This window comes from Oculina patagonica, chromosome 2 (assembly GCF_052425735.1).
Source record: "Oculina patagonica isolate OP01 chromosome 2, crgOcupat, whole genome shotgun sequence".
NCBI classification, from domain to species: Eukaryota; Metazoa; Cnidaria; class Anthozoa; order Scleractinia; family Oculinidae; genus Oculina; species Oculina patagonica.
Window position 1 is genome coordinate 41,672,249 of NC_135759.1, and position 22,986 is coordinate 41,695,234.

The 22,986-nt window shown below is 36.4% G+C and overlaps 1 protein-coding gene and 1 long non-coding RNA gene across 8 annotated transcripts in view; one reads left to right on the top strand and one right to left on the bottom strand.

The window, feature by feature from the left end:
- Positions 1–22,986, bottom strand: part of LOC144641363 (transcription factor 12-like) — a 34,141-nt gene that overhangs the window by 9,697 nt on the left and 1,458 nt on the right. For 3 of the 7 annotated variants that reach the window (XM_078500408.1, XM_078500387.1, XM_078500380.1), the window contains exons 1-8: positions 18,279–18,689; positions 18,050–18,143; positions 17,806–17,864; positions 17,288–17,411; positions 14,559–14,590; positions 13,011–13,068; positions 3,990–4,033; positions 1,692–1,797 (exon numbers count right to left, since the gene is read on the bottom strand). In XM_078500408.1, coding sequence (XP_078356534.1) covers positions 1,692–1,797; positions 3,990–4,033; positions 13,011–13,068; positions 14,559–14,590; positions 17,288–17,411; positions 17,806–17,864; positions 18,050–18,143; positions 18,279–18,332 — 571 coding nt within the window. In that variant the 5' untranslated portion in view covers positions 18,333–18,689. Of the gene's footprint in view, positions 1–1,691; positions 1,798–2,332; positions 2,490–3,989; positions 4,034–13,010; positions 13,069–14,558; positions 14,591–17,287; positions 17,412–17,805; positions 17,865–18,049; positions 18,144–18,278; positions 18,691–22,986 lie in introns of those variants that run through there. The other 4 variants (XM_078500417.1, XM_078500393.1, XM_078500400.1 and 1 more) reach the window with 4 other exon arrangements.
- Positions 970–22,237, top strand: LOC144641641 (uncharacterized). Its single transcript, XR_013568584.1, has 6 exons — positions 970–1,106; positions 1,286–1,436; positions 2,031–2,190; positions 3,174–3,274; positions 14,925–15,063; positions 20,430–22,237. It is a non-coding gene; the product is annotated as an uncharacterized LOC144641641 (long non-coding RNA).

A 22,986-nucleotide genomic window follows, 5' to 3' on the forward strand; every position in this document is an offset into this window, starting at 1 on the left:
TGTGACCTGCAAGGAAAAACTACAATGTACTCTAATCCTTTTTGATATTGCTATTTTGTGAATTGTTGTTTCTTTTCTTTAACAATACTAAATTTTAAAATTGAAAGGAAATATTCAGTCATAAAAGACTTTCAACTTTACATTTTGTAATGTAAAAGTTGTGAGTCTTTAATGACTGAGTATTGTTAAAGAAAAGAAACAACAATTCACAAAATAGCGAAGCTACATATTCATTGCAGCCAAATTGTTGCAGGAAGAATGTACAAATTTAAGATAAAAGCAAAATTTAGAGTATCAATTCAGAATTTATCCAGCAGTTTGCACTGAGAATGGCAGTAAAATATAGGGTGGTGTAAAGTGTATGAGTATACAAAAACACTGCTAGGAATTCTTGGAATCAGCAACAATCTTAGGTTTATTATCAAAAACAGGAAGTTGGGTCAAATGTGCAATTTAAGATTTCCACAATCTCAAAAAACGCAATCAACTTTTCGCTAAGTTGAATCACTGTACTAACTACAGTCGTAACCACAAGTTAACCAGATCTATAAGCTCTTTCCATTAACAGCAGTTAATTTGAATAGCAGATTAAACATAAAATGATGCATCTATGAAGTGGTGGTTTATCCGTCTCATCTGGTGCAATGATAATTTAGAAGCCAGATGCTACAGTGTAAAAACAGATCAACAAGGACATGAAGGTTTTCTTCATGAAACTGTATTTTGCTTCCGTGAATTATAAAAAAAAATTCTTCACTAAAACCCAATCTACATTCTTGAACCAAACAGCATCCATTCCACAACAGAAATTTAGCCAGCATTTCTACATGCAGAAAGTTGAGAGGGATTGAAATGTCAGAAATCCTGGAATGAAATAAGAAAATTGAAGGAAAAAGCGAATACACAAAAAGCTGCTTTCACTGGCACAAGGAAAATCACTGATTCAAAATACACATTTGGCTGATGACAGAATAATGTTACTTCAGCTGGAAACCACAAATCAAGTGTTTATGGACACAAATGCATATAACAGCCTGTACCACACCACACTACCTGAAATTGCCTGCAATGAAAAAGTCATCATGTGTGGATTTAAGCCACTGCAGGTCTTTAACAGACTTGTAATTATTAATAGCCAGTTGAGCTTCTTCATCTTAAACACATGTGTTTTAGGGACATGTCCATTGCAACAGCAACAACATTTGTTACATCCCTGCACAGTTATTAATTTTTTCCTAGTTTGTGGATACAACAATCTTGCAAATGATGTTTTATCTTTCTTTAGCTGTGTACAAAAGTTGGAAAGCCTAGTTTCCTCAATCATCAACATGTTAAGATCATACAAGAGGGGATAGCACTATGAAATCAACTGTTGCTCTTTTTAAGTGCTTCATGGCTGCCTTATCAAGCACAAAGAAACATTGAAGGAATGTCAGGTAAGATTTAGGAACAGAAAATCAAAATGCTAAAATCATATCCTTGGTGGCTTTAATGTCAAAACACACAGTACATTTTAACTAGTCTGGTAGCAAAACAGACCACAACAAGTTGACACACAAGAGAGAGAGGGAAACATACTTCATAGATAGTAGATTGTAACAAGAGACTGAGTTTTACAAAATGGTGGTCAAAGAGCACAAGGCAAGCTGCAAGATGTGCTGCGTAACATGTTAAGTGCTAATCCTTCTTACCCATGTAGTAAGTATCCGCATAGATTCCTCCTTTTGGAGAGTAATGGGATTGAGTTAGGGCATCCCCAGGATGAGGCATCATGTCATCAGCACCAGGCGAATAGACCTATAAAAGAACCAACAATGTTTAATTTTAGCATTCCAAAGAATGAAAAGGATGCATATTACATGCCAAAGCACACAAAAAGATAAACTAAGATCAAGAGGCAAATGAAGACAGCAGTCACTTATAAAAGCACTGGCTTGTCATTTCACCACCAAGCATCCTCTTATATATTTACTCTAATATTTTAAACAATAATTGCAGAGGAAAAGCACATGTAAATTGTCTTTTCGCAGGGGGTCACAGTGGAGTAACAGTTGTTTCAAGTTACTCAGCATATGGGATCAAGAAACCGCTTTTAAAAGCTCTTGGAAGTTCTGAAATCTCCACAAGGCTTATCTACATCCTGTTATGACTTATTTAGGCTCACAATCTTAGCTGAGAGAAATGACACAGGTAATATTTAAGACCTTCTGTTTCATCTCTGAGGACACATCTTGAAGTCAAAGTGATGTGACATCCGTGTAAATAAACCCAATATTCAAACAACACTGCTCAATAGAAATGCCTCAAATATACTCAGAGATATAAATAATACCTTTCCCCTGGCATGATAGGGAAGTAGGGGCCTTTGATGAGGATATGGGTGCCTCCACATGGAAAAACCTTTTACAAAAATCACTGCACTAAACAACAGGCCAAGTATTGTCTGGCTTATTTTATCTGCTCCCTAACAGCGCCTCATGCAGGCAACATTAGGACTATAATCTAATTACTGAAAGATGATCCTTGCATCTAAACAATGATCTTGGTTATGTGTTTTACCAATCACAAGCACTCAAGTTCTGATTAGGCTATCATGTGACAAAAGGTGACAGTGATCCTTGACAGAGCCATCACTGTTCTCATGTAATTGTATCCCAGTAGAAGAAACCACAATTTCCACAGTCAGGGAAAGAATTTGGCAGCCTTTCCTTCCTATTTTAACAGATGTTTCGTATTTCAAGCTTCACAGCTGTCAATTGGCTTGAAAAAGCAGGGATTTCTACCAAACCAAAACACTTCATAATAGTGCAATTCACAGAAATTCTGGTTTTGCAAGGGATTAATCATTCTCAGCTGCATGTTTTTAATCCATCAGCACTGCAAAGAATGACAATACTACACAGTGTTTCTTCTTTAGTCTGCTGGTCTGGAAAAACATTTTTGCAAATCTTAACATGTCATTAAAATGTCTTTATAAAATCATTGCAACACCACTTTTCAAAGATCTAGCATTATAAAACCACAGCTTAATCAAGCTTTTTACTGTTGAGTGAATGGGCTTCTGTGACATTCAATTTCTTGCCTCTCCTCCCTTGGTACTGCTTTTTGCTAACTTCTCATATAACATTAGATCATATTCCCAGTTATTCATTGATAACATTATTTGGTTGAAGACCAGTGGCAGATCAAGGTCAAATTGTGCATTTTCATGTACAGTATGATAAACTGGTCAAAAGGATTGCTACTGCAACATTATCATGGCTCTATCATAAAGGTAAGTCCATTTATATAATGTTAGACCAAGAAACACTGAAGAAAGCCTTGATTTTCCCCAGTTTTTATAGGCACCATGATGTTGCCTCCTATTCCTTCTTTTCTATACAGTCAACTCTCTCTTAACGGACACCTCTATAAGAGGGACACCTCCATAAGACGAACACCTGGTTATGGTTCCTGCCGTTTTTCAGTCATTTTACTGTAAGAAAACTCTCTGTAAGACGGACACCTCTCTAAGACGGACAACGGACACTTTGAAACCGCCAACGGACAGGCACTAAAAGTTATTTTTTCGTGAATAATACTTCAAAACTTGTTATCGACATATAGCATAGCAGGTCAGCGCCTTTAGAATACCAAATTTACCAAAAACCATCGCTAAAACGCATTACTTCTCTGCTTAAACTTGTAGATTTAGTTTTCTACTTACAGTATCACCGTTTCTTATTAACAAACAAGTCGAATCTCTGATATTATTTTTGTTCCACTTTATAGGTTTTGCTAACGTAAGCGACTAAAACAGACGTGTATTCGTTGTGCATAGCCGTTTAGCTTTATCGTCTCAAAATTTCTGGTGTCACGTTACCTCGACTCTCTATAAGGCGGACACCTCTATAAGACGGACAGTTGGGGCCGGTCCCGACGGTGTCCGTCTTAGAGAGAGTTGACTGTATAACATTAGTTCCAATAAATACTGGGATAAGCAGACTTACAGAGATAGAGCTGTTTTTGCTTGACTTGTACTTCCTTCCTCTCCCTGGAAAAAGAGAAAATGAATTAATGAACTTTATTAAAGTGTAGCAAATATGTGGTTTATTTGCTAAATAACTTCTATGAAAACTACCAGGGAAAAAGTTATCTAATCAGTTGAGGAAAATAAAAGAAGATATTATTGAAGTTTTCCACAAATAATTATTTGTTACAGTCTTAACATAAAGTAGCATAGAAACATTTTTTTATAGTTCAAACCACCAGTCTCATTTGAGGATCCAAAATAGGTTTGGCGAATGCGGAATGGGGCTCAAAATCAAGGCGGGATGCGGGATGTGAAAAATGTTTGTGGTGGGATACGGGATGAAATTGTTTTGGCGGGACCGGGATGTGTTATTTTTTGTAGGCGGAATGTGTGATGTTCTGAAATTTATGGCGAGATGAAGTATCAAACACGATCTTTGTTGTTTGAGAAACTTTGTTTCGGTGACTGTTGTATTTCTACCATAATAAAAAGTTTTAATTTCTCGACCAATTATAAACAACGTGACTAACTTAGGTATACAAAGCAGGAGTTCCCCATGCTTTTTAATATGGTATTTAAAACAGTTTTAATTTCTTTACGGATTAAAAAAACAACGTGACTTTTAACTAAGTACACAAAGCAGGAGTTTCTGGTGAATTTTGAAAGAGCCGTTAAAACTACAGTTTAATTTGTTGACAGATAATGTCAACAAATGCGACGTGTAGTGTGACCAGCCTCTTTTCATAAAAAACAAACGTGACTCTGAACTAAGTACACAGAGCAGGAGTTTCTCCTGCATTTCCTGTCGACAGATTAAAAAAACGATGTGACTATCTTAAGAACACATGTCACGTACATGTGGTCAAACTAAGTACACAGGAGCAGGAGTTTCTCGGGCATCAACAAATTTGATATTTTCATTTTTGAAATAAACCATTCTCCCAAACAAATCGTTTATATTTTGAGGGTCGTGTAATAACATACAACAGGTATCTCAGTGTGCTGGCATTCATCTTCTGCGGTTTTTCAAAGGTGGGTTTGCATCTCGTTCGGCTGCAATAACATCTGAGCTTATTTGCCTTATACGCTTGTACTTTGCTAATCAGAATGTAATATGTTAGTTGGTTGCCATTGTGTTTATCCACTAAAAGCTTCTGTCCCTTAAATCTGCTGGAAAAATTCCCTTCATCAGGGAAGCTTTAGAGAGATCGCTGTATTTTTGAAACATTTTAATGACCAATTCTTGTTATTATGGTGCAGGGGAGTTGTGACTACATAAGTTCGCCGTCAAACATTTAAGAAACCCAGAGATTCGCCGAAGTTGTCAAAATTCTCTCCTTTGCTGTCGCCATAGTCGCTATTTCAACACAAGTCTTGTCGTTCGTCACAATTTTATTTCTCCTATGTCAATGTTAAAATGCTGCGTCGCTTCTCGGAATTTATCCTGGCAGGACCTCGGAAAAGAGTCTAAAACCAGCTTGCAAGATCTTCTTAAGTTGTTTAACAATTTTAACTCTTTTAAAGCTCAAACAAACTGTTTTCACTGCGCAGCAAACCAGTATTTTCTCCAGGTAGAGAAAAATCAACTGTTTCCCGACTAGTGTAACAAGAACAGCAGAATCCCACCCTAGAAGAAAAACTGAGCAACTGAATACGACTCGGGCAGTGAAACTTGTGCGCTCGAGGGTGAAGGTTTTGTAGAAGAGGACAGTGAGTGGTTTGGCCATCAGTAAGCTTCTTATGCTGTCGACTTTCTAATCGGGATAACATCTCTATTTAGCTGCCCTTTACGGTTTAACAGTCAATTTGTTTTACAAATCCTATGCCTGAAGCACCAAGGTGAAAAAGTATCAAAATCGCATTAGTGGCATAAGTGGCGTTCACAGCCGTAGCTCAGTAATATGGTTTCCATGTTATGAAGCAACTTGGAGCCCTTCACACAGTTTGTCTTCCCTTAGCTTAGGAAAGTAATAGCTACTAAGCTAAACAATTAAGTTAAACGTAAACTTCCCTTTTGCGTATACCTTTTTTATAGTTCAAACCACCAGTCTTATTTGGGGTAGGCAAGGGAAAAAATGTATTAGGCTATGTTTTATTGTATAAATCCAAATTAAACATTGTTATCTTCATAGTTTTGATAAAGGGCACTAATATGAAAATGAAACTTCTAGCATTAGCGTTCTCTGTGAACAGTTGTGTGACAAGCACAAACTAGAGTCCTTTGAAGAAAGAGATTAAAGGGCATTCCTTGACAGGAAAAGGAAAGTATACTAAATAAATGATTAATTTAATCTGCAGCATAATTCTTTTGTTTGCCAAACGTATGTCTAAAAAGTTTAAAAATCACAGTTCTTCTGACCCAAACCCAGTACCAGTACTTGCCAAAACTAATCACCCCTAACATTTCCTGTTAATTTGTACTGGTCCTTTTGTGCATCATGGAACCATTCAATATTGGTGGCCTAAACTAGAGCACACTGAAGACATTGTTCAATTAATATAACATGATAGTATTTTTTTTTTTTTTTTTTTTTTTTTTTTAATCTAGCATAAGTTGCGGCATAAATACATTGTGTTGTTCCATAAAATATCCATACCCCTCCCACGAAAGGTTTTTGGATTGAATCCCCCCACTCCTCTAGAAATCCCAGTTAAGCCCCATATGTTTCTTTTTTGGGCTTTTGAGTCCCTCCCACCCCCTCGGAATTTTCAGTGACCTTCCATGGGGCTGTTATAGATATTTTATGGAATTACATATTGCATACAAAATTTACAAGAGTGTGACATGACCAAATTGGCGAGACATTATTTGTGTTAGCATTACAAAGAAGACTTGAAGGGCCATAATCAGTACAGTTTTGATTTTGACTTAAGAGGGTCCCCAATAGGTTTTTCAGGATCCAGGATTTGGCTTATTTGAAGACAAGATCCGGGTTTTAGAGGGAAAAGGGAGCAAGATTCAAGATTGAAATTATGAATGGGTCACATGAATTAATGATTTTAGGAAGTGGGATTCGGGAAATGTTGATCCAAGACCAGGAAAGTTCGGCGACGAAAAAATAATGTAGTTGTAAAGAAAATCAAGTTGTGATCTTCACAAATATTGCAAAAAGCCAGAGAAAGCATTTACATTGTATAATGACTTACACAAGTTACTTGCATTTTCCATGTGGCAGTAACACAGAAAGAAAGAAACAAGATAACAGCTTTTTGTCGGAGAGTAAAGACTTTATAATTAAGACCATTGCTGGGAGGGAATATACACCCACTGAAAGGCCTTTTATCATTGAGGCAAGGGATTAAGTAACAATAAATGGTCGGGATCGATCAATATATGCAGAATAACAGCTTTCGTTTTCTGGAGGCCCCTGACATCAATAGCCCGACAAATGCTGTTACAATTTTTTAAGCAATATAAGCATGTTTCGGAAAATTGTTCGGAAAGCAGTCAAGCGTCCTACTAAATGGAAATTAATATTTTGCTGAAGTCGTGCATGTGGATATGAAACTTGAAAACAATACCCGTGAATAAAAGGACACTCGCTTGTAAACACGAAATCTGCGAGAAAAAATCAGTACATTGGAGGCCCAATTTTATTGCCTTAAATGTCTTCAATGAGCTTGAAACTTTCAAGCCATATCAATCGATGACAAACCTTGTGTTTGTCAAATTTTAAAAAAAATTCATCGAGCGGTTTTTAATTTATTATCACTTTTGTTAGCCTGCGAATACAGCCGCCTCTCATTCGCGTCCCGCAACGAAAAGCGAAACACGAAGAAAGACGTCTGCGATTCACGGCCAGAAATTCCATACTGATGACGTAAATCTGTCCAGAATCCGGACAGGAGCGCTGATTGGTCAGCTAGTTAATTTACATAATGTATGCGAAATATAACACTTCATGACACGAACGGTAAAAAACCGGATGTTATTGCGGACTAAAAGTTGACCGGGGGAAGGATCATGAAACTACACCAAAGCTATACCTTAGAATTTCTATAATATCTATAATTCATATGTAATTGGGAAACAAAAAGAAACTGCTTTATAATAAGATGAACGACCTCAAAGATGTACAGAAAGGACGCGCCACAGCGGCCGTTAAAAATAGATCAATTTTGTCACCTAACTTTTATTGTTGACATAAAGGCAGCCGGCAAAACAAACAAGCAACAAAAATGTGAAATACAGATAACCTGAACGACCTGAACCATCCACAACCAAAGAATAAATGCTATAGAAAAACAGAATTTTAATTTGACAAACAGCGGGGAAAGAAGAAACGCACTCAGAAGAATTGTTATGATCGTTGCGGTATCGGTATTTACGCCCCAACACCTCCGAGAGTTGCGCTCAAGTTCCAAAACAATGTCATCTAGTGATTTCGCAGCTTATTTTTCCAAATTTTACTAATGTGCAACTCGTATAGGGATTTCTAATTTTCGCAATGAAGTTGTCCGGTGTAAATGACCCCTAAATGTGTCCTTGACTGCCTTGAAAGTATTTGTGATCAAGCAAGTAATGTGCGGCTGAAAACAAAAAATATAATTATGCAAGACCAACTGCGTGTGGTGTGGGAAATCTAATTAGCGGTTAACGTCATCAGTATGGAATTTCTGGCCGTGAATCGCAGACGTCTTTCTTCGTGTTTCGCTTTTTGTTGCGGGACGCGAATGAGAGGCGGCTGTATTCGCAGGCTACACTTTTGTAGGCATAGACCAAATTATAAACAAAAATGGCAACAAGAGCACCTGAATGCACGCTCATCAAATTCTTTTTTCTCGCAATCGACCAAATCAATCCCCACCACTGTTTTACAGACGATTTTAAATGGAATCAAACTACTATAAGATGAAATTGCAATTCACATGTGCGTCATTTTCTTTAGATATTACCCCATTTTCTTGTTAGTATGTTTTTGACTGTATTTATAGCTCCGAAAACTTCATCCCCAAATATACAAAGCAAATTTCTGGTCAACATATATACAAAGCAAATTCTTGGCGAACAAGCAAGACAGATATGGCGAGCGAACTGGCTTTGTGTACATATTTCGTGTGAGAACACACCAAAAGGATTGTAGTCAGGCTGGTCGCTGATTGGGCAGAATAATACAAAGGGAATACAAAAGATTTTTCTGCCCAATCAGGAGGCGGTATTCAGAGAGCTTTTTGAACTGGTCTGGTAAGACTCTTTCCCCAGGGGCACTTTCAGTCAATACAACTTTTATATGCTGATTTTTTTCCTCGCAGTTTCGGACTATTTTCTACTCGCATTTTCACGTTTCCCTCGCCCCACTAACTTCCCAGAGATTCCAACCCTCCTGTTTTGGCCGGAAACCTCTCATTTTCAGCGATCGTTTCCGGCCTCCCGTTTTTGCTCATTACTCTCAAGTAAGATAACGTTTTCTCTGCTACACTAGCCTTTTTTGCAGGATCCTTCATCGTTTCTCTATGGTTTCTCGGGCTCCTTTTACCCTAAGGCATCCCGCGGTATTTTGGACGTGGCCTCGACTTCATGCGACGTTTGCCTTCCTTTGTGGTTTTGCTTGGTTTTGTATTGTTTTAGTTGGTAAATTCCCATTGACTATGATCTCAAAATACAGGAAATGGCATCCTAGCTAGAGGCCTGTTTTTTTTTTTTCGGGGGTGCATGCCCACGGACCTCCTAGAGGCTCGCACCTTCTGCGCTCGTGGCCGCGACTAAAATCTCCCATTTTGTCATCTCAAAGGGTTGGAATCTCTGAAACAGTCTCCAATCTCCCTTTGCTTTCTTGTGTTGTATTGAAGTTTAAAAAGGAAAATGGCTCAAAATGTTTAAATCCATCTGTGAAGTCATGTCACAGTTTCCTCTCATACTTCATGTAATGTCAACAGAAAGTCTTGTTAGTTCTTGTACTTCATGTAGTGTACATGGAAAGCCATTTATAATTGGAATAAATGCAAATGTGAAATAACCCAGTTCATTTTTAAAGGGATATTTATTGTTCGTGAATATGCCCTAGTTGTTTGTTTAACAGCATAAAAGTGATTTTCCCCTTTCAGAAAATATTGCAGAATTTGCTGCAAAATAGTCCCTTTTAGCTGTATAATTTGCCATGAAAATATGCCACATAATTTCCCAATTCTTTCTGTACCCTATCAGAAGCCCTGAAAAGGGGTGATGAAAGTCATTGTTATAATTTAAGAATGAGATGCAGAGTTGAAGGGTAAAACAACAAATATCCAAATACTTGAACATACATGTACATTTTGGAACTTCAAAAGTCAAGAAGGTTCCAATTCAGTCACTGGAATCAAACGAAGTAATAAATGTGACCACAATGGCAGGAGATAAAAATCTTACAAATTTTATCACTTGTTTGCATTTAGTGCCACTAAAAGAATTTTAATTATTTTAAACAAAGGAAAAGATGAAATTAATTAGGCTTTCAGCCAAATTATACAAATGAATAATTGGTAATATTTCAATACCAACATATTATTATTTATTAAACATCTTTGTGTAGGCTCAGTGTTATTTTCGTTAGTGTTTATTCCCTGCACAAAACAAAGCACATGCAACCCTAGGTAGAAAAGACAAATAGAGAGTCTCTTTCTTGTTTGCTTGTATATCCATGTTCCTATTAACTAAGTTATAAACTATGTATTGTTACACGGGAATTTATATTTTGAAATCACTAAACAAAGAAATCATGAAACCATGCAGCACAGAATGCCCTGCAGGTGGTCTGTTTTAACGTAGTTGGCAAATACTTCACATAGTTTGGAAAATTTTAATTGCCTACTGCAAATTTTAAATCCATCTTGAAAGTTTGCTTTATAGGGACTTAATTCCTGACTAAAAAGAATTTAGAACGGTACTGAGTTACTATACATGTACTTAACGTTGAAAACTTTGACTTGTTTATAACCACTCAGTTATAAACTCGTAAAAAGTTTACCAACAGCTTCAACCTTAGAGCCAATGCTTTTAACTGCAGGGTGCACTCGCAGGGTGCCTGTTTAGCAGCTACACATGAATGAAAATGGCACCAAATAATGTAAACAAATTAAAACCCCTTTTTAGCTCAAACAGTTGTGTAATGCTAGTTTAATGAACTTAACTAAACTCTTGACATAGCAATCTCTAAACATGTTCACAAAGGATTCTACAAAGGCAACATGGAAATACTTTCGGTGGACTGTCAAATTCAACGGCAAATAAAAATAACCATGGTTAACTAATAAATTAAATAAATAATCATGATGGGACAGAAAGGCATTCAACTGAGAAGCTATTCAAATTGGCACAAAATATGCAGGCTGAATGTTAAAGAACTAAAGGTTATTTTAAGTTATATTGAGGGACTCTAAACAAATCAGAATTGTTTTTACTTATTGGCATCCATCTTACAAGTAATTTGTCAGTTTTGATTTTGACTCATGTAAAGGTTATTAAAAACTTATATGAAGCTTGAAGTCCATGCATATTAACATCAATCAATTATGAAGCCCTTGTTGCAATACCACTATTAAATCATTAAGATAGAAATTCCAATCAATTTTTCTCTTTGCATTAAAGTGCTTAATAAACAAATAGTTTAAACCAAGGGTTTAATCATTTCTATAAAGTGGTAGATCATTGATTATAATCACTGCTAAAATGGTATGCCTGATTAACTTAAGTTCATTACAACTCTGATTTTATTTTGTGCACTGAAAAATATGATACAAAAAACCATGTGATTTGGAAGAAAAATACCAACCAACTTGAAATAACCATTGTAAAGAAGCATTCCTGATTACCTTTGATTCAAAACAAGGCTTTCTAAAATTAAATTCTTACATTTTTAAAAAATACCATTACCAGTAATACTAACAATTTGCTAATACAAGGTCTCGAGGTAAATTAACTCCTTCAATAACTTTCAATCAATCAATCAATTTTACTCCAATTTGAAAGCAAAAAATTTGAAAAAAAAAATTTCTTTGTGCACCGACGGAACATTCTAGGTGGTTTCTACTGCAATAAGTAAAATTCTTTGAATAGTTTGATATTAAGCTAGACATGTACATTCTCTACATGCTTAGTGAAGCAGATGGGCTGAAACAAAAATAACTTTCCATATACAGGAAATTGAAACTTGATGAAATTCAAAAAGAAATGCATCTTTAATTCATGTTAATTTCATGCAGCATTAATTTCAGTGCCTTTACTCTCCACAGCACTAATTTCTCTTGTAATGGATCTTGTCCCAACATGAAGCATCTCGAATTGATATTATTGATCTTTAAATCAGTCTTTAACAAGATCTCAAACTTGTCCCTTTTCCTTTTTCTAACAATTTTTCTTTAACTTGAACGGTTTTAACCTTGAGTTTCCATGTTAACTTAAAGGACATTTATTTAAGATACACTTGGATTAATTTCCCATTACAAGGTACCTAGTATTTATACATGTATATGAACAATTGTACAGTTGAACCCCGGTAACTCGAACTCTGAAGGGAAACGAAAAACAGTTCGAGTTAGCGGGGTTTTCGAGTTAATTAGCTGAGTAAAAATGACTGAAAGTGGGTCTAAGGGAAATGGAAGTTAGTTTGAGTTAGCAGCGTTGTTCAAGTTCAATTACTGGAGTTCTACTGTACAACTACACTAGACTTCTCTATCTTTTTGCTTCCTTTGCAAGAAGCAAACTAAAAAAGACATTTGAAAATTTCTGGAGCAAACTGTTTAAATTCATGTTATGTACTAGCTAAATCGAGGAACACAAGAAAAACCCAGAATGCTGGACTAGTTAGGGTTAGGATTGGGGTTAGCATGTGGTTGGTGGTTCATTATTAATTAGCAGTTAGTGGTTATAGTCATCAGTAATTTCTCATTGTAGAAGATTTATAATTAAGGGTGTTCTGGGCTACGCGGTTCAGGCTATTTTGGATTATTTCAGTGTTTCTGCTTTTGGTACCATGAATTTTTCTTTTCCTGTTAATCAATTCTGTTCAGTATATCCACTTACAATCTGGGCTTGACAAAGAAACATCATGAGAAGACTGCAGAGGTGGGGGAAGACCAGCCTGTAATTTAACAAAAACAGTGATTAAAAATTAACTCTTAACATGTACATGTCACATCAGTGCTCCTATAATAATTGTGAACAAAAGATAAATATTCAGTTTTTCAATACTTGTCCTGCATCAGAAGTTAATCAAAATAACTATTAACTTTATAATCAACGGCATGTAGACACGGCGAATTCAGTTGTCGACCGATGTCAGTGTAAACTGAGGATCTTTTGACCCTTTTTTTTGTAGAAAAGATGCAGCAATCAAAAAATTCTTAAAATGCAATTTATATTACACCATCCGGATATTAAATTGTTAGCTTTATAAGTACATACTGTAGATGGGTAGAAACCACAGAAACGTTCAATAAAAACCTTTCTCTTTGAGTCCATCATCAGTATTAAAAAGTTACGTGTTTTAGCTTTAGCTTATCGACATGCAGGTTGCACGGCTATCCCAAACAACCTTTCTTTTATATATTGCTCGGTTTTGATGTCATAGGATAACAGGTAGCAGGTGAACACTGTCTAACAAAATTTTCATAACATTTAGAGGAAGTAACGTCTGGTAAACAGGTCCTTCTTTGTCTCAATACAATTCTAGAGACTGGAGGAGTCATAGGGGCTCCCCCAGGCTGGTGCTTATCTCTACAGGTGTCTCCAATGCGTCCTGATTACAGCACGGACACCTTAAACCCCACTAGGTTATAAAATTACCCACGGGAATACACTTATAATTTGTTAATTTAATCAATCTACACATTGAAGGAGTGAAAGGAAGAAAGACACAAGTGATGCATGGTAGAAAAAAACACATGCAAACAAGATACAAATACTAATAATTATGAAAAAAATCACCGAATTTGTACATGACATTATATGGCCAGTTTGTTCTGTGAAACATGCCCTCATTGCATCATAGTACGGTAGCTGTAATCAACAACCACCATGATCAGGGCTAAAAAATGTGCTGTCTGGTCGTCCAGGACAAGTATATTTTTCTGCCTTGATTTTGAAACATAAATCAAGGTAAAATTGAATATTACAAATGTACATGTCAGGGTTTAAATTTGCTTTTGGTTTGATATTGGTTTGGATTGATTCTCATTTTTTTGTCTGATATTGAAACACGAAACAAAGGAAAATAAAAATCTGACTGGTTTGAAAGATTTTGAACCAAAAACAAATTTAAACGGCAACAAATACATAAATTATACCATTTAAAAATCTTCATTTAAACATAAAAAGAGCATTCCTTTTTCAACTGAACACTGTCTTTGTACACAGGGATGAAACTAAGATTTTAAACTGGTAGAAAATTCTTTGCAGCTATAGGCGGTTACGTAATCAAGGAAAGGGCTTTCAAACCTACCCATTTTCTTCATTTTCTGAGCTTCATAAGTGACAATAATCATGCAACAGACGGGTGTTTTACCCAGCTTCTGGCTTAATCTGCATTCTTGATATACATTAAACAATTTGTGTAAGTCAAAATAAACTCACCTGGCTTCCTGACAGTCCTGACTCTCTGTAACCTGCAAAACAAAGTCAGTTCCTGTTATTTCTCATTATTTTCTTTTTTCAATTTAACCGCAAAGTGTTTGTTCTTAGCTACAGCTGTAAGATGACGAAGGACTGAACTAGCTTATAGTTATATACCATTTTTTTTTTGTAAATTGGCTGTACCCTTGGTCTTTTTTTAGTTTAGGTACACAACAGTAGCCAACTCAAATTCATCTGCTTCTGTGGCCACTGTACAAAAAAAAGAAAGTTATATCTCTTTCTTCGCAAATTCTTTTCATAGTTATATAACTTGTGACTAGCACAACAATGTTGGCTTGACTTTTATTTTCAAACTTTATCCTACAGATAGCAGAAACATGCATCCAGAGATTCACAGGTGTGAATCGGCAGATAGTTGAATTAATTTGCAGCAAAAATGTTGGTTGCCTGCAGTTTAAGACCCTTTCAGCTTGTGGACCTCTTGGGAACCATAGACAAGCATGGGGTATGTTTAAACCACATGGAGAAAAATACTAACTTTTAAAATACTTACAGTATTTTAAAAGGTTTTTGTAGCAGTTCAGAAATTACATACAGTATATATTTTCATGTTAACAAAATAAAACATAAGTTCTGTTGGAAGACAAGCTACTGCCCGAAAAAAAAAACTCTTTACATGAGAATAACGTGATGTAAAGAAAGTGAATTACAAAATGTATCGAGCATGTCATTTTATTAAAGAATATGATTACAATATCATAAAACATGATGCAATAATTTAAATATCACTTGCTCTTGAAATGATTTTGAATTTTTAAGAAGCTATCCGACCCTGCATGCACCTGTACATGTAGCAACATATTATACTTAAATATGACATGTGTTTAATTCAACATGTTTCGTGTATTTACTGAGACATTTTATACAATTTTCCAACTAAATCAAAGTTAAGAAGGGAACCTATTCATCATAAAACACTTAATGACTGAGTTGGTGCTAAGCAAGAAAATCAATGGCACTCATTCACCCTGTAACAACCACACTGCACTCTGTTCACAAGTCACAAACTTAGATCCACGTTTTCCCCTTGTTGCCCTGTAAGTCAATCAATAAGCACCTTATCTCATCTCAGAGTTGTCTCTTGCTTCTTTTATGTACATGCCCAAAACTGCAAGTCAATTTTTCCAGATACTAGATTATCTTAATTCAAATTTTTTTAATGATAATTTTCTTTCTTTTTAAGGCGGAAAAAATGAATTGGATTGACAATAATTTGTTTTCACTGTATTTCATACCAGTTTATGTAAATTTTGAAAATTCAAATGAAATTATGAAGTTATGAAAGCTGGTAAACCTGTATTTAACTAATGTCACTTTTGAGAGAACCAACTCAATTCAAAGTATACACCAAGACACTTCTTGTTTAACTTTTCCAAGATCTTGATGCAGGTTATATCAAAATGCCAAAAGTGTAAATAGCCCATTTATTTTTCAAGGTGGATAGGAAGAAAAGGAAGAAAAAAGGAAGTTAGAAAAAGCTGCAAAACAACCAGTTAACACAATTACCACTTTTAAAAGAATACCATTTTTGAGGATCTAAATATATGCACAGTTAATAAAGTAATATTTTCACCTGGCAAAACATCATCTGCTATGAAAATGGCAATAAAATGTGTGAAAACCTTTTTGATGTAACGAGTAAATTTGCGTGGCCGGTGAACCAAGCGAACATGAATAAAGTGAAACTGTCTATAAAGTTAACAAGACACACTGAATTTATTCATTACATGAAGTCAACCATGTAATGTAGATGTGTTTGAAGCATGCGCTTGTGAACACCTGACGAACAGGAAGATCCATAAATTGCCCTTAATTTTACGGCAGGTATGTATCAATGACTTAGTTTAGATGTTGGTCACAAAATTTAAGGTTTTACAGCCGTAAAACTCCCAGGGAGGGTGGGGCTAATGCCAGTAAGCATGTTCACTCGCATTATCATATCTTCTATTTGACTTGAACAAAGGCTGAATGGAAACATTTTTCATGACATATAATAAAAATATGCTTTAATCGCTCATTTTAATAAGTCCTACACTAAAGTTTGACTTGACGAGAAAACGACTAAAAACGGCGCAAACGTCTATCTAAACAAATTATTCCACCAGCTCAATACTTGAAGTGAACGAAAATAAAATACGGTTATTTTATTTACCAAGCATGGCGCGTTAAAATATTAAAATTATCGCAAATTCGAGGGGGAGAATCTAAATCTCTAAAAAACTGTTTTGCGTTAATTTCGCCACCGTCTAACCGTCTTAGATTCGTTAAAATCGATCAAGCGAAAAAGAATTTTCGTCTCGGAAAAAGATCTCGTCATGCATCGAAAACTATTATAAACAAGGAAAAACAAACCGATCATTTTCTAAAAAAGAATCCATGCAAATTTGAGATTGCTTTCATGCTGTCTCGCCTTTCATGTCGATCAAAGGTTTTTTACGCATAATTTCAGGAGATTGTAAAAGTAACACGCGCCGATGTTTAGATCAGAAGAGGCCCGATCAAGCGAACAATATCAAGAAAGCAACGAGGTATGGCTGTGATGCCTGCGACAAAACAACAACAAAGCAAAGACAAGCAGAGCCTTATCTCCGAACCATTAAAGTGCCAAAGAATAATTTTACATTTAAATTCTCGCCAAAATGTCTTCTCAGTGTTAACAGATCTCTTACCTAAAGTTCCTAGAGAATTTGAACCGAGATACGAATTGGCAAAGCCGGATCCTTTGCGGGAAATAAAGTCGCTCTCGACATCGTCGATTGTGCTGTATACACCGTGACTATCTGTGTGATATCCCTGAAAAGAACAAAAAAGCGAATATAAAAATAAGTGAAATTAAAAGGCGATCGGTCATATGTAGTTATATTTATTCAGTCGTTCAGGTTTTGCTCAATGAAGTGTTAAAAATGCTGAGTTGCAAAGAAACATCATTCATCGGGCACGGCTTCGCTAACATACACGGCTATAAGAGCCACTTGTTAGTAAAATATTTTGCATCTTTATAAAGTAACAAATTATCGCTCAAAAATATAGAGTTTCCGTTTGGGCACGTGCGGCATTAGTGGTTCTAATTTTGAACAAATGTTCCTGTTGACATGTAAAGCGAGTTTTACGCGACTTTTGTTTTGAACATTTGTTTTAATTTCCAAGCGCATAAAACATGGCAAATTTAGCTGTATTCACAGCTTACCCGAGCTTCGTAGGCCGACACTGAACTGGCCTGCCACGTGGGTGTCTCATCCAAAGAACCTACAAAAGAAAAAATAAAACAGAGCCATCAAACTCAACATTTTTACGTCTTGGAAGCAGAGAAGCATATGCGATTGAATCAAGAACCGGTTCGAGGTACTCTAGTACGAGTAGCAGGTTCTATCAGCTCTATACAGCAAGTTTAATTCATGGCGAACGACAGACAAACAAAACGCAAAGGGCACCTGTTCGAGATGCGTGCATGGAACTCGATAACCCAGCTTCCGTCAGAGAGCCACTAGATTTACTGCCGACCATGGATCCCGGCGGCGAGAACATCTGAGCAAAAAAAAATTGCCAACACACAAAGCAAACACGATCGTTAATAAAGTGCAGACAACAGCGCTCGCTAATCGCAACATCAAGTGAAGTTGCGAATGCAAGTGTGTCAGAAATTTTCCAACTTATACTAACCGCGCTAAAGTCTAGTAGATCGCTCAGTTCCTTATCTCCCGTGTGCGGATTCATTCGTCAAAGTGTTCCAGTGTAAAGCGCTCCGTCCGTAGAAGAAATCGCAAAGACCTTCTATGAATGCACGCAGGCTCGAGATGAGTCGATTTTGAATAATAAGCTCAACCACACAAAAAATCCTCAAAACTTCAGCTCAATCGCTAACAAAGGCAACGCGCCGAACTTTCCGTCGATCGTTTTACCAAGCTGACAGACCGCACTCAGCCAAAATATTTCTGGGTTTTTAACGGTTTTCCATGCGCGTTCAGCGCGGGGGGAATTTCCGCGAACACAACTCAACAACTTGCTTTACAAATTTCCTCTAATTCGCGTGGCTTCGTTTTCTCCATATTCCCAAGTTTAACCGGCCCAACTCTCCGGGGAGGGGACTAAAAATAATAATTGACAGCTTATTGTTGCTTTCATCATGGCAATTATTAGTCTTGACAGATCCAATTATGTTTCGACCAATCATACGCTTTGTTAGAAAATCAACCCTGCCCACGTGACCACTACACGTGATTATTAAACCCAAACAAAGTCACAGAGCATTGTGATTGGCTGATTTAAGACGTTATTGAAGCAAACTTTTTCTCTGTTTAGGATGCAAAATATCAATGGAAGAAAAAATATTCCTTCCAAGCTGAAAAAAATTATCGCATTTCACTCTCAGAGCTAAAATTTTCATCAACAGCGTTCCCTTTTTGCCGGTATAATAAATTTTGGTTGCAGCGAGGTTATTCCCATGTTTCGCGGTTTTGTTGTTGTAAATTGTGGCTCAAATACAGGAAATATAAAATATCTTATTTCCGGTTCTCGTTAGCGGTAAAAAATGTATATAGAAACGTCTTCGTTGAAAGCTCCAAACAATGATTCTCCAGCAAAATTATTCTCTCGTCTTCGTTCAATTACTTAAGACAATTGCGTCTTACTCTTTTGCCCATAATTTTCATTTAAGTGTCACATGTAATCCCATTGTTTAGATCCGCTTACACTTACCCAAGAAGGATTAAGGTTCGATCTTTTAATCTTTCCTTTCAAGAAAAAAATACTTTTTTGCTAACCTCATTTTTCAGTCATTCACATAATAGCCGTTTGGATGTTATTGAAAATTTGCATATCCACGGTAAACTTCGCTCAAAATTTGCATAATGTTGACAAGCCACGTATTAGTGAAACGTGAAAGAAATACATTCAAAACCAAGCATTATTTCAAAATCACCGAAATATATTTTCGCGCTGGAAATTTCTCTTTCTGGACGCTATATTTCTTGTGTCTATTGTAGGGATAAAATTTGCCTCCGCGAAACTTTTACTCAATTACGTGACATCATAACAATTGTTTTGTCATGGCATCATTTCTTTGTGAACACAAGTAGCTTTTGATCCGAACCACTTACTAAATGTTCCTCAAGCCCACAAAATATCAACATATCGTATGTTTGTTTAAATCTACGGCAAATCACAAGAAGAGCAATTTCAAATCACGAGCTTTATGCCGCCATCGCTGCGTGCGCTAAGATGGGAAATGAAAAACATTGAGCACAAAAAAGTTCTCTCACACATGATAAATGCTATACGATGCAAAAAATATGACAAATCTCAACTAGGATGGCTATTATAATAAATAAACTGCGCGAAGATTTTTAATATTGTCATGTTTGTGCATGTCGTGTGCCCTTCGACTTTTCGTTTTTTCACTCTATTATGTTCCGCTGTAACCCTACAGACAGTCCTTTCGGCAGGTTACGAAGAAAAGTTTCGTTATTGTAAACCGGGATCACGTTTATTAAATTTTAAATATAAATGCACCTCGAGGATGTCGTATAGACTAATCGAACTCAAACATTTCCTTTTCTAGAAGTTTTTACCACTAAATAAACTGATAATTCACCAACTTAGCGTTGGCGTTTACTAGACATAAAATTGGTACTTGTTTTATCGCTAAAACGTGCGCACTTTTAAATTGCAGCGCATTGGATTTAAGTGATACAACGAATTTACGAGATCGATTAAGATTAAAATTTCATGATATGTACTCTTGATTTAGACTATTACGTGTAATGCATAGTAAAAAAAAAATAATGCACTGTCTATATTTTTATCTTTTCACAGTTGTGAGAGTAAATGTACGTTGGAAAAACGCCGGGTCAATTTAAAAAGACGTCACACCGCCTACCGCCTTCTAAACGTTTTTGTAGCAAACGTCACTGCGTGGTTTTCCATTTAAGCGCGAACGTGCCAAGGTTCTAACCGAGTCCTAATCAAAAGTAACTTAATTGGCTTTTTGCGAAAAGGAAACGCGCGCTGTGCCTCTGCACGGAAAGTGCGTGGAAACTGGAAAGTGGGGATTTTGCGAACACGAATTACGACGTAAAGGTCTTTAAGGGCTTTTCAACCCATCAAGAGCTTTCCGGAACCATGTCAAGGGATAAGCTATAGTGTTTAGGTAATTTTAGGAATATGCATTCCCTGTTTAAAGTCAAGTTTACATTATGATCGCTGGTAATCATTCACGATCTTTAAATCACGAAAATTTTGGAAACCTCGACCCAAATTGAAATTAGTCGATTATATTCGATTTCTAGGCAGTAATGAATGAAATAAAGCATGGGTAGGAGAGAGGTTCAGTTAACGAGTTTAAGGCAAATCAAACGGCAAAATCAAGCAGTTGCGAGCCACGATGATCACTTCAAAATCGGCCTTAACTGCAGTAAAGACGACTTTATTAAGTCAATTTGTGAAATGTTCAGTTCTAGCCTCGAAAGTTAAAATCATTCTTGTACCCCGTATTTCCAAGGATTTTAAACAACGCTATAGCTGTTTGTAAGCAACATCCGCCTGAGACACGCTTGACAGCCAATCAGATCGAGCATTATTCAGTTAAACGTATAGTTAATATTTCATATTTAATAGTATTTGCCAAAATCTGTCCACTCAGGCTTACGACGTATCTACGAACACTTCCTTGCTGTAATAACATTGTAGTTAAAACTTTGTTCAACAAAAAAGTTGGATTCTGAAAGGTACACCGTATTTATTCGATTAAACGCCTCCCTCGAATAAACACCGCCCTCGAATATACGCCGCATTTTAGAGCAGAAATATTAATAAACGCCGCATCACACGATGCGGCGTTTATTTGTATAATAGACTCAAAAAGCAAATGCGGTAACTATCAAGTTTGAGCGAGCCTAAAATAATTATTTTTTTTGATTGTAACAATGTTTTAAGATATTAAAAATGACTTTTGAGACAAGCAAAGTTCAAATGTTCAGTTACCATGCTATCGTTTGCAACAAATAAACTGAATTGTAAATAAACGCCGCCCTCGTATAAATGCCGCACTGGAATCACCAAAAAATTTAATAAACGCCGCGGCGTTTCGAATAAATACAATACTGCCAGTCTATAATGTAAATGCTCATTCAATACGAACATGAGATATAAAATAGTTAGTGAGGAAAAATGCCTGAACATCTAGCAGTCGGGCACAGCTGCTTTTGTCTCCAGTTGTCAGGATGACGTTGCTACAACCAGTTGCAAAATAGTTGAGACACTCCCCCCAAATTCAGACAACATTGCTGGGGGGAGGGGACAAAACTGTAAAGGGGAAGAGGGAGAACAGGAGATATCATTGTTCAGATGTCTAAAATGACTTCTCCATCTAGAGTGCCTTAACTCTTTTTGAAAATGGTTGTAGCACACCGGTGATAATTTAAGGTTAATACTGGGAACATGATGGGACATGCTGGCAGACTGTGTGGTCCAGCCAAACTGTTTCATTCTCTGTATCAATTTACTTTTATCATTAAACGCTTAACGCTGAATTGTAAATTAAGCTGTAAGGGTTTTATTCCTGTATGGTTAACGAAAAACAATAAAATAAACTGCATTTTGCGGTGCAAAAAGTGGTTGAGAAGTCTGTTTGTAAGGCTAAAATTAATGGCTAACAAGCCGGCGCCCGACACCCTTTTTCACCCTTTTTGAATGTGACGCTAGTCAATCGTAAGTAAACCCTCAGAATTTTTGTTTATTTTCTCAATCCGATATGCTGGTGTTCTACTGTACTCTCTGAGTTAAGTATTTTGCTTAACAATGCATCGCAAAATCCGCGGCCAGTGCTGAAACCCAAACATCTCTAGTCTACCTCACTAACCAATACTGAATAGGCCACCGCGCCTCCAAGTAAAAGGAGGAACTGACTATGAAACTTGATGACTTCGCAAGGCTTTTCTTAGGAATTCAAGTGCAAGTTAAATACTGTTAAGTTAATGACCTTTCGTTACCTTCGGATCTAGCAGCCGTCTTTTATCATTACTTTCCGAGGGGTCGCTGCTTTAGCGTAAAAGCAAAAATGTTTTGAATAAAGCTGCGCGGAATTGAAGGAATCAGTTTTTTTTTCCATAGAGAAAAAGAATTTATATAACGGTATGAGAAGAAAGTAACATTAAAAATGACTTTTTACAAGGCTAAAAATTTGTTCAAAGACTTGTTTGAAGTTGACTAAAAACAAAATTTTAGCCTTGTAAATAGTTATTTTAACCTAAAGAGAACATCATGGACAAAGTTACATCGCCTTTTGAATATCTCCATCAACAACAAGCATCACTGATCTGTTAAGTTGGTTAGAGTTTGCTGTGTGAAGTTTGAGATCGCTACATTCAGAGGA